The sequence below is a fragment of the Salvelinus alpinus genome, chromosome 6 (assembly GCF_045679555.1).
Source record: "Salvelinus alpinus chromosome 6, SLU_Salpinus.1, whole genome shotgun sequence".
In the NCBI taxonomy this organism is placed as follows: Eukaryota; Metazoa; Chordata; class Actinopteri; order Salmoniformes; family Salmonidae; genus Salvelinus; species Salvelinus alpinus.
Window position 1 is genome coordinate 13042354 of NC_092091.1, and position 12235 is coordinate 13054588.

At 43.1% G+C, this 12235-nt stretch overlaps 1 protein-coding gene across 3 annotated transcripts in view; it reads right to left on the minus strand.

Moving 5' to 3' along the window:
- LOC139578169 (phosphatidylinositol 4-phosphate 3-kinase C2 domain-containing subunit alpha-like) overlaps window positions 1–12235 on the minus strand; it is a 73342-nt gene that overhangs the window by 1645 nt on the left and 59462 nt on the right. For all 3 annotated transcript variants that reach the window (XM_071405453.1, XM_071405455.1, XM_071405454.1), the window contains 12 exons: window positions 10744–10836; window positions 9979–10108; window positions 9527–9663; window positions 8877–9046; window positions 7640–7796; window positions 6628–6737; window positions 1789–1996; window positions 1424–1548; window positions 1079–1196; window positions 888–969; window positions 705–814; window positions 320–445 (listed from right to left, as the gene is read on the minus strand). In XM_071405453.1, the coding sequence (XP_071261554.1) occupies window positions 320–445; window positions 705–814; window positions 888–969; window positions 1079–1196; window positions 1424–1548; window positions 1789–1996; window positions 6628–6737; window positions 7640–7796; window positions 8877–9046; window positions 9527–9663; window positions 9979–10108; window positions 10744–10836 (1566 nt within the window). The remainder of the gene's footprint in view (window positions 1–319; window positions 446–704; window positions 815–887; window positions 970–1078; window positions 1197–1423; window positions 1549–1788; window positions 1997–6627; window positions 6738–7639; window positions 7797–8876; window positions 9047–9526; window positions 9664–9978; window positions 10109–10743; window positions 10837–12235) is intronic.

Genomic DNA, 12235 nt, shown 5'->3' on the forward strand with positions numbered 1-12235 from the left:
AAGCAGATCAAGAGAACAGTTACAAAGTGACACAGCAGGTCAGTACACAAAGCCGTTAACTATGACAATTTGCTACAGGGCCCTAATGGATTTAAAAATATATATTTTACCTTTATTTAACTAGGCAAGTCAGTTAAGAACAAATTCTTATTTTCAATGACGGCCTAGGAACAGTGGGTTAACTGCCTTGTTCAGGGGCAGAACGACAGATTTGTACCTTGTCAGCTCAGGGATTCGAACTTGCAACCTTTCGGTTACTAGCCCAACGCTCTAACCCTGCCGCCCCAAATGACCAACATGCCACACTGATTTCACTCACCATTTCGTTGAAAGTGGGGTTCCTGGTCTTCCTGGATATCTTTGTTTTGCGCTTGGAGGTTTTGTGGGGGTCTGGGAGCAGGTAGGTTTTCACATAGGGGTTAGGGTCTGTCCCCTCCTCAGATACCTATGAGCAGGCGGATGTTAGTTAATGGAGCATTAGCTAAGACCAAACTGAGGATTCACGTTCGTAATTCAATCCAATACAACTTTATTCATCCCATCAGGGGCAAATAAATGTCCCTTGAGATATGTTTAATGGTAAATGAACCACCTTAGCCCCATCTGTAAGGCTGAGGATAAAGAGTATAAATTCATTATAAAAATGCCAAAAGTTTTGAGTGGTGCGCTAGTTAGGATTGGGCCCTGTGAGCCACCGTACTCACCAGGTCCCGGATGTGCATGACCATGATAAAGAGTGTGCTGTTCCTGTAGGACACGGACAGCTTCACCTCCCCCTCCACTCTGCCGGAGGTGGGACTCAACGGTGGCGTATCTGCAGAACAAATCACTTTAAAAACTGTAGTGGCGACAATGGTCATACATAGAGAGAATGGGCTCAGGTTTACCTGGTGCTCTGGCCGTCGCCTCCAATCCTTCCGTCTTGTCGTCTCTCGCGATCGGATGGAAGAATGTATAGATAAGATCACACTGATAGAGAGAAAATGATCAGTGAAAATGGAGTGCGTTGGGCTTTTTACTTGTGTGTGTGGATGGATGGATGGTAAGGTGGGTGGGTGTGTGTGTTTGTGTAAGTCACCTGTGTGACCTCTGTGGAACTCCTCAACAGGTTTTGAACATAACCGTTGAGCTCAATCTTCCTCTTGGCCGCCACGTCCTTGATGTGGGTACGGCCCAGCACCATCCTATTAGGGAACCTAGGGAGGGGATGGGGAAAGATTAGTGCACTAACAAGAAGGGGGCATCTGTGGTACAAGTGGGAGCTATCTTTGGTGTATCTCCCACTTTGGCTTTCTAAGGTCCAATAAGGCAGACTTTCAACCTTTACCACGTCTTTTTGGGAACAGAGTAATGCTATGCCACTTGCAGACAGCCTCAGGTTCTACACACGTGTGTCTGTCTGTTTGTGTGTGTCTGTGTGTACCCTGGCAGCTTCCACAGAGGGAAGAGGATGCACAGCTTGTTGTGGAGCTCCTGGAACTCATCGAAGGTGCGGAAGAGAAACTGGGCCTCGCTCTGCCCCTCTCGCAGGAGCCTCACCACGTACGTCTACAGGAGGGGGAGCGAGAGGAGGAGGAGGAATTTGAGCTCATCTTAGTCAGAAATCCATTAATGTTGTGACTTGTCTATATAGTTTGATTTACACAAAGAACTGTGTATGCCAGATATGTGTTCTACTGGCATCCTATAGGAAAGCTAGGCCCTGTCAGTGAAGGAACAATGAGACCATGGTGTATGAAAACACATCAGTAGACATGAATATATGTACGTCTCTGGTTGGAGACTCACGTAGTGCTTGTCGGGGTTGTATCTCTTCTGGAAGGAGAAGATGGAGGCATCGCGGATGCGCCCCTCCTGCTTCAGCGTGTAGGTCTTGGGGGAGAAGGAGAGGATGGGCTCATCGTTGGACGGCAGGCCTGAGAAGCGCAGCTGGGCCAGGTTGTGGATGAAGAAGTTGAACTTGGTGGCCACGCTGCCCAGGCTGGATTCGATCAACCTGGAGGGAGGGAAAGAAGGTTAAAATTCAGACAAAAGGGAGTATGTTGTTGAATTAATCTATTACACAGAGGGAGAAGAGAGACAGGAGGTAAATGGTAGATAACATGGCTAATAGCAGCATTTCACATCAATGTTTTAGGCTAGTAACTGGGAGTTCTAAGGCGTTCATAATGTTATGTTGCGGTGATGTATATATACACACACACACACTAGATTACTAACAGGGGGTGTTGTTTTGAAGCCACTGTAAATCCATCTTGGTACTCCACCACCATTTTAAAAACTATTTGGGAAGCTATAAAAATACATTAGTCTACATTTGTTATTGCCACGTTTATTCTTAAGGAATCAAAAAATATATAAAACATTTTCTGGATGAAACATTGAATTTCACATTACTGCTTTTGAAACACAGAATAACAGATTCACTACATGGAACAACAGTCCCCAAAAAATCTAAAGGAAGTTTGTTCTGAAGTGTCTGTCCTATCAGAGATATAAGAAAGATCAGGAAACATTTATCCCTTACTTTAGGTACTAAACTTTCTTCATATATAGACTTCCATTCATTTTTCAAACTGGCACTGGGGATATTCAGGTGGGTCTTGTGGGCGTCCCATCATGTCTGAGAGTCTCAGCTTTCCACAGAGGGGTTATATTAGTGTGTAGCCCAAACCGATCAGACAGAAGTCAGACGAGTCTATTGAGTGTCCTAGAGCAAAACACCATCGTGTTCTTAAGTCTCAGCTTTCAATAGATGATAGTTTGTAGGCCAAACCATTCGGACGCTACAGACATTTTCATGAGAGACTGAATATCGAGATGTCTCATGGTCTGACAAACACCACTCTAGCTCTGCCACCTTTCACCGCAGAAGCGGAAGAACGATATCGGCGGATTGATACACAGCCCATGCAAAGCAAAAAAACACATATCTCGAGCTTAACCAGGCGGACTTATATGGGGATTTTTATTTATTTATTATGTTCGATTTCTGAGGGGGCGCAACCATGAAAGGCCAAGGGTTAAAGTAACAATTTTTAGAAAGTACTAATGTTACTGTCCTCACTACAACAAACAAGTATTTATATACACATGTAATTTTGTCATTGAAACATTTAAATGAAATACTATAGAATTCAATTCATTCCTATGGGGACTGCTTTACTGGCTTCAAAGCCTCTCACTAGCCAATACATAGTATCAGCAATCCAGGTAACATTATTATTACATTTTTATTTTATAAAACCCTTTAACAGAACATACAAAGGCATCACACAAACATTAACTACATCACACCTGCCCAGACCCTGTGGTGGTTATTTCTGTATTATCAAATGAGGAGAGAAACTTATCACACAAGTCAGAGTTATACTTAAACTACATCTTTATTCACTTATTAATAAGGGAGCAGGTCAATACAACACACACAAGGTGAATTGAGTGATTGAGTGCTTGAATAATACAGACGCGCAAGAGGTTTATATAGAAACCCAAGAACTGCTTAGTCTTGGTTGGTTCCACCCCTCCCCAGCAAATCAAGGCATCATAAGCTTCCTTGTTTTCTTCTTGTGGCCAGGTGTATCGGGTCATAGCGGATAAGGGCAGTTCCGTTTACTCCCTTCTCCAAGCTAGCCTTTGTTCTCTTCTATCTCCCCACAGCTGTGCCCTTGGAAGACAGTAAATGAAAAGGATGGGCTGAAGAACGGTGGTCACTTCTCAGAGGCTCTTTGTCATTTGCCGTGTGATCAGGTTACTCAGAAGCAGAGAGACATTGAAACAATACAGGTCTATCTGTTCCTCAAGCTTATCTCTCTCTCATGTCCTTGACTACAAGACCAGCTGCGGGGAGTGAACGTGGAAGAGAAGAACCATCCTCTCTCAGAAGCACAGCATTTGCACGAAAGAAATGTCTTTACAATTTGTTAAGCATATTAAATTGTAAACTATTAATATTAAACAAATCAGGTAAATAGTGATTTCTCTCACAACCCTTCTCCAGGGCCCGCATTACTCTCCGCCACATGGTGTCAAAACGCACCATAATCTTTCTATCCATCGCCCACACACTTTCAACACTTAGATAAAGCATTTGACCTTTCCATTGTGTTAATGACGGAGGATTGGTTGCACTCCAGGGTTTATATACATCATTGTTATGCTGCCACCAGCTGGGCATTGTGGGGAAAGTCGACAGTTCCCACTATTCCATTTCAGCCAAGTTTTATTTTGAGACTACTGATTGCCTTTTTCAAGTGAAACTAATTCAAGCTACTAAACAGAGTAAGAGTTAAGGATGTCTTCTTGTGCATTTTGCACAGTAAGGCAGAACAATGACTGTGACAGAGGCTCAAAGTGGAGCAGTGCACCTTGTTTCAAGATATTCACCAGAGAGTTTGTGGGAAAACAAACACTTGACAGACAGTACCTGGTGAAGATGGTGGCCTCTAATATAATATATTATGTTGAAGGTAGATTGCGCTTCCTATTTGGCCTTCTTTTGAAGACTGCTCATTAAGAAATGCTAGCGACCATGACACAAGCCAAAACGAGTTGTCTTGAGGTTGTGTTATGTTTGCATTTCGTACCCTGGGAGGTACTGTTGTTTGTCCCTCCTGAGTAGTGTTGCAAAATTCCTGGAACTTTCAATAAATTTGCTGGTTTTCCCGAGATCCTGGTTGGAGGAATCAGGAGGCAATAAGCAACCCTAAGTTACCGTAGCAACTTTCTGAAAATAGTCACTTAAAAGTTAGAATTAAACTACGATAAATAAATAAAAAATGTAATTCATTTAGACATTTTTGAAGAGGTCTTAGCCGCGCAATTTTACATCTAGCTAATGTTTTTGGTGCAGTATTTCTCAAGTGAAAACATTTGCAGGAAAAAACTAGACGGTGCACTGCATATAGTCAATCGAGTCGGGAAAGTCTGGCTGCACGCTCAAGACTGATCGCTGAGAACAATAATATGTATAACAATAACAATAACATAACATCTACAACTTCCTCATCGGCGGTCAAAGTATCGTAAATAAAGCACAAGCAACATGATGTTTATCAGTGCTCAAAATCACTAGCTGGCAAGCTAAGTTCCAACTCCGTGTCTGTCAATGAAGCTAGCAAATAGTAGCTAGCAAGCACATTGAGCAACCAGACCAATATCAGCTTATCATGTCCCCGGCCGAGTGGCGACGTGTGCTTCAGTGCCATTTGGTTTTTAACAACTTTCTCACTATCTATTAATAATAACAGTGTTTCATATCAGGTCCGGGGAAAAACAAGATGCTCGCAAATAGGTTTTGGAATATTGACAAGTTGCAGTTAGGTGTGTTCTGATTGTTTCAATTCTCAAGTGATTGACACTAGAGTCAATCAGCCAGTGGCCAACCCACGAAGGGTTTAGGGCCAAGGGTTATTTCAACATAACATTGGCGACGTGTTGTCTTATGTAAACAAGTCTGAGGGGCTGCGTAATGGGCAGGTCTGTCTCACTCTCAGGAGGTTCTGTCTGCTATATGATTGGATAGAGTACATGCAGCTGATTGCATGAGAGAAGCAGCTGTTACTGGGCATGATCGTAATCCATACCCAATACTTCAGTCACAAAAAAAAATAAAGTGTTTTGCGCGAGCGACTTTATGACCAAAACAATCCTATTAACACTAGAATGAATGTTTCTGACCAGGGGTTGGAACCCAAATTATTTTCCAATCATTTAGTTCTGAACAGAACCATTCTTTTTTTCGTTCTGTTCCACTCTTCAGACCAGCAAAATAAAGTTCTGAACCGGTTCACCCCCCCCCCAAAAGTAACAGTTTATATCCTTCCTTTCTGGTCCTTTTTGGGGGGGGCTTGACATTAAGTTACTTAACCAAACTTTGTGGTTAGAGCAGCTTGCTATGGCGTGGGCACGTTATTTACATGCATTGGGCAGACAAGCGTAGGACGCAAGATGCGACTGAAATTTTGCAGGTGGGGAGAGTGCGAAAGAGGATGGCTTGGCTTGAAGCACTGGGCATCTTTTTGTTATGACATGCATTATCTGAATAAGGCCCACAGAATTATACCTACGGAGGACAGGCTTCTATGGAGGAACGTTGAATGTCTTTGTTGAACCAAAACTAGCTAGCTAGCAAGCTTGTCTGTAGAGCGGCACCAGAATAATAAAAGAAAAACACGTCTTACCTTTTTGTAGTTAATAAATCCAATGTGAAATGAGTCACACTTGTAACGTCAGTAAATCTAGTAGAGGGGGAGGGGCAGGAAGCTCACAGAGGCAAAGATTTTCAACTGGCAGGCAGACCTGGATTAAGTTTCTGAGTGACAGATTGAGGTCTTTGCATAGGCGCTTTGTTGCATTTTTTGTGTGACTGTAAAAAAATGCCCAGAACATAAAATAACATTAATGACCTGTTCCCATGCTTTTAAAATAATGCTTCTGTTCCGAAACAGTATAGATCAAATTCGTTCCCGGTTTTGATTCTGTTCCTCAAAATATAACGTTATTTTCCGGTTTGGTTCCAACCCCTGTTTCTGACTATATCGATGCCACATAGGCTGTTTAAAACCAGATAAGTTGGTTCATAAGGGGCAGTTGAACTTTAATATATGGTAATATGTGTCTATGTACCTGGTGAAGAAGATGGTGGCCTCTGCGTCGGTGGTCTGGGGCTGCAGAGCGTCATATACATACTTCAGGTCCTGATTTCCCGTCAGCTCTGGTAGGCCTGACAACGTCATCTGTCAATCACACACACGTTAATTTGTTTTGCTTTGAGACAGTAAAAAAGGGTTTTATAATTGCAAATGCAATACATTATAATGTACAACAGAATTAATTAGTAACAAAAGACTATAAGAACCAATGATTTGAGGAAGGTAATACTGTAGCCAGCAAGGTTTGATTCGAGGCTAGAGTAGAGCATTTGAATCACTAAGGTACACAAGAACTTCCTTGGGCCATCACCAAGGCCTAACAAAAAAAATTACCCAGGCAACAGGAGAGTAACCATTACCAGTTATTTACTAGGCTGGCATCACACTTTTAAAAACACTTATTTCATGAAGCAGTCTCTTTGTGACCCCATCCATCTGTCAGTGGTCCTGTGACTGATCTATCTTTCAGCTGTCCTGTGCACCTTTTTTTTTTTTTTTTTTTTTTTTTAACCTTTATTTTACTAGGCAAGTCAGTTAAGAACAAATTCTTATTTTCAATGACGGCCTAGGAACAGTGGGTTAACTGCCTGTTCAGGGGCAGAACGACAGATTTGTACCTTGTCAGCTCGGGGATTCGATCTCGCAACCTTTCGGTTACTAGTCCAACGCTCTAACCACTAGGCTACGCTGCCGCCCCACCTTGGCCTCCATTGGTGTGAATTATTTATTATTGGTATGAATTATTTATCATGCAAACTCAAGAAATGCCAGGTAAATTCCTATAAAAAGGCCAATGTAGTTGTACGACTTGAACTTGGTCTTAAGTAGTCTGGTCCCAGATCTGTTTTTGTTCCATTTCCGACTCCTTTGGTCATTGTCACGTTAAATGTTTGGCATGACAACAACCATAGGAGTAGGCTATACAGTACATGCTGATCTGGGACCAGGCTAGAACTGGAACTTGACAGCAGAGTTTTAGTTATTACCAGGGAGAGCAGGTTGAGGATGAGGCCTGAGTGTTTGCGGATGAGGTTGTAGGCCTGGGAGCACAGGTCCACAAACAGCTGGAAGCGACTGGTGGGCCTCTCTCCCCCGTTGATCACGTAGGCCATGTCAGAGGTAAGCACGAATGGAGCACGGTCCCTGGGAGAAGGGGAGGGAGAGAAAGGCTCAATAAAACATGGGACACATGTAACCTGGTTAAATGGTGAGCATAGCGTTCAGTCTGGTTTAAAGCTGGAATCCTTAATGGTGAAACTGCCACGTCTGTTTGCAATATTACAACAACAAAGTTACTACAAACCACAAACTAAGTTTTCTTCCCTCAGACATTGACGTGCGATAGAACAGCAGAATATTTACTGCACATGTTTATATACCACGACACTCCTCACCTCAGAATATTTACTGCACATGTTTATATACCACGACACTCCTCACCTCCACTTCGTCAGCAAAACTAAAACAACAGCGGTGGGGCGGACAGTGCCACTGTTTCCATCTTGAACCAAGATGGGCCTACATGTCATTTTGTATGGACAGCTGAGAACAACATGCAACCTACTTTCTGCTTTGCCTCTTACTTCCTGGTTTCCCAGGTCTAAGTCAGAGAAAGAACACTCAGGCCCCATCTTGAGTGCAAATGGTTCTCAGAGCACACGTCCTTGTCGTCAATAAACCTTTACTTCTAGTATTTTAACTGAGCACACAATTGACTTTTACTAAGGAGTGGGAAGAAACAGTAAAAGTTAGGGGGGAGGGAGTGTGCTAGAAGAGTAGTGGGTCAGATTTCAACCCATGCTAACACTGTTACAACGTGTGTTCTGAAGGAAGCAGCTTACCCATGCTAACACTGTTACAAGGTGTGTTCTGGAGGAAGCAGCTTATCCATGCTAACACTGTTACATGTGTTCTGAAGGAAGCAGCTTACCCATACTAACACTGTTACAACGTGTGTTCTGAAGGAAGCAGCTTACCCATGCTAACACTGTTACATGTGTTCTGAAGGAAGCAGCTTACCCATGCTAACACTGTTACAACGTGTGTTCTGAAGGAAGCAGCTTACCCATGCTAACACTGTTACAACGTGTGTTCTGAAGGAAGCAGCTTACCCATGCTAACACTGTTACATGTGTTCTGAAGGAAGCAGCTTACCCATGCTAACACTGTTACAACGTGTGTTCTGAAGGAAGCAGCTTAGATAACCGTAGGTAACCTTCTTACCTTTTGAAGCTGCCGAACATCTGGGCGTGGCCCAGAAACTTGCCGAAGTCGATGTGGAACATGTGACCGGTGGAGCGCAGCATGATGTTGTCGTTGTGGCGGTCGCAGATACCCAGGACGTAGGTGGCCACGCAGCAGCCCGCACACGAGTAGATGAAGTTCTCCGAAGCCTGGGACACACACACACAGAGAGGGGCAGAGAGTCGTCATCAGATACACAACATTTTCACACTATCATGCCGAGCCAAACCAAACTGTGCTGGATTGGATTTCTTTGGTTCACATTGCCCTCTTCAGCACTGTTCCAGCAACTATGGTGGATGTTTAACCAGGGCAGCTCAGAACAGCTCGACTTGGCGCCATTCAGCTCAGTGTGAAAAGCCCTACAGTATCTCTTTCTCAATCCAAAAGGAACTCGGAACTCTGAGCTAATGCTTAATAGAGATCTGCATAGGTAAATTGGGACTTTCAGCTGAATCATGCATTGATATCAAGGACAAATCAGTGTGTAACATATGCACATTGAATACAGATAAGAAATAAAGAGTAGAAGTCATCGTCAGTTGTTCATCTTCCCAACCTCACCCTCTGTAGGAGTCTGTGTTAAGGTTCAAAGGTCAGAGGGTAAAGTTTCGGGGTCAGACAGTTACCTTGTCGTACTCGTCCTCAGCAGGGTTGTACTTGCGGAGCCACTCCGCCAGGGGCTTGTCCTTAAAGGAGCCCGTCACTCCGTACTCCGCCTGTATTTTCCTCAGGGTGTCGGAGGACGGCACCAGCTCCACCATTCCTGGCAACACACATACAGAACCACGTCAAAACAGCAGGCATGGCATGAGTACACATTTAATTATAAATGAGTAAACCGGATGTAATATGACGCAGAGCACGAAGTTCATCAGCAATCATCTAACAATCACCCATTGAAATATGGCCGTGACGGTGCAGTGGCATCCACTTTGAGCTAGTTTTATAAGAGCCACAGAGGTTGTTATAGAGCCACAGAGGTTGTGTTGTTATGGGGACAAACAGGTTTCAGTAAGTTTCATTCAAATCAGAATGATTTAGCTGGTGATTTGAGTGTTCTAGTCTGTGTGTGTAGTACCGTTGTCTTTCCCAGTGGAGATGCATTTGAAGTTGACAATGCGCAGGTCCAGTCCCTCCTGAAGCCAGATGCGGTCCATGACCCGGATCATCTGCAGAGCCAGCATGTCCTGCCTCAGGTCCTCTCCCACCTAGTAGACCACACACATTAGTTACCATCCACAGAGACTTATTTGAATATTCTCCTTATTGAGTTTCATTCAATCTGTGCAAGTCTGGTCAAACAAAGACTCCAGTACACATTCTATCGTCAGTGCCTGGTGTTATATTATGCCACCAGGTGGTGCCGTTTCAACTATGAGAGACAATGCAAACGAGTGTAGTAACTGATCTCTTCCCTATGGGGAAGATAATGGACAATGCAGCAATGACATTAAGCTGTTATAGCATCAAAATACAAAGGGAACTCTTTAGAATGTATTCCTGCATTCCTTCAAGCTTCAAATACTCCAGAAGGAATGGTGAAGTCTGCTGTAAGTCATGCAGAGAATGTGTCAAGGTATTTCATGGATTACATTTGTGATAAATTGCTTGTCTATGGAACTTTGCATCTTTTCAGAGACTCTGGCTCCATAGAAATAGAATCTAGTAGTCTAATCTGATAGCTATTGTATTTGTATGTGTGGGCCCCTATTCACAAAGCGTGGCCAGAATAGGATCAGCTATTTACAAGGCAAAACTGGTCCTAGATCAGCACTCTAACTATATCTCAGGTGTGTTTAAAGTAGGAACGCTGATCTAGGATCAGCGTGTCCCATCCACCCACCTTGAACATGACGTTGATCTCCTCTCCCAGAGGGTCGGAGTTCACCAAGGCCAGCTTCAAGGGCACCGCGTTGGAGTTGAAAAAGGAGCACGACTGTACATACACACGTGCGCGAACACACACAAAGAGAGAGCCCCTGTGGTTAGTTATACAAGCCTTCCTTGGCCCCTGGGAGCACTAACCTGCTTTAGGGAGACAAAGGGTGGATTTTATTCAATGAGGGGGCATCGCCTTGGCTTGTCTGGTATGAGATTGTGGTCAGATACACCGCTGAGCAAAACACATACTCCAACAACAAATACAAACACACTTCCCCAGCGGTGCGAAACACTCAGACAGGAAAAGAGGAGCAATCGGGGACAGGGAAGAGCGCACACGCGCGCGCACACACAGGCCCAGATATTGTATTCTAGTCAATGGCCTCTTACAATAGAGGTGGTGTTGGGTAACTGAAGTGACCTGTAGTAGATGAAGTGCCAGTCAGCATTTGGATGGTAGAGGTTATGGTGACATCACCAGTCACTAGGACGTCTTCAGTATGTGTCAGGATTTACATTTACCGGACATCCATATGCATTGGGTGCGAAACACATTAGGGCGGCTACCCACAGGGCTCAAAATCATATTTACATGATTGTAATTAGTCTTAACAGAAGAGAAATTAGCCTAAGCAAAACATTGCCCGTTGCGTCTTGGATAGTACTAACATGGTCTAGAGACTCTCCATGTCTAAGCAAAACATTGCCTATTGCATCTTCATCCCTGCTATAAATCATAAATAAAATATAATTTAAAAAATAAAACATAATTTAGCCTAGAATAACAAGTCACCTACACAGTAATAAAACAACTTAATAAAATAAAATAATTTGAGAACAACCTGTCTTATTGGCTATTTGTATGAACATTTTCATTAATAAATAACAAAACACAGCTGTTTACAAATACAATCTAGGCCTCTCTAATTGAATATCTTTGTAATTTAGCATCTCATTTAATTTAGCCTAGGCATGAACATTTTAATTAGGCCTAACAAATAACAACACATGGTTGTCTACGAACACAAGGACCGGCCAGTCATGGCTAGAATGGATCCAGCTTTTTTTCAAATTAACGTCAGATTTGACTTTTTGTAGCAGGTTAGGATAATTAACGTAGCAGGTTAGAAGACTGAGGTTAGGAAAAGGGGTAGTGTTAGCCTAAATGCAACAAACAAAAAAATACTTTTGATGTTAATTTGACAAAAGCTGGATGCCTTCATCACCACAGCAGTGGAAAGGGGACACTTACGCGGCCATAAAATTAAGAAACTATATGTAAATAAACTAAACGAATTAAGGCTGGTTCATTGAGCGAAAGCTTATTTTTGTGAAATGAGGCCATGCATTTATGAGAGCACTTGATTCCAAAGTTCAAATTTTATCTCACCCTTCACAGTTCTACTTGACGTTAATACATTATGTTTACTGTAATTTGAACTATCGTGTGGTCG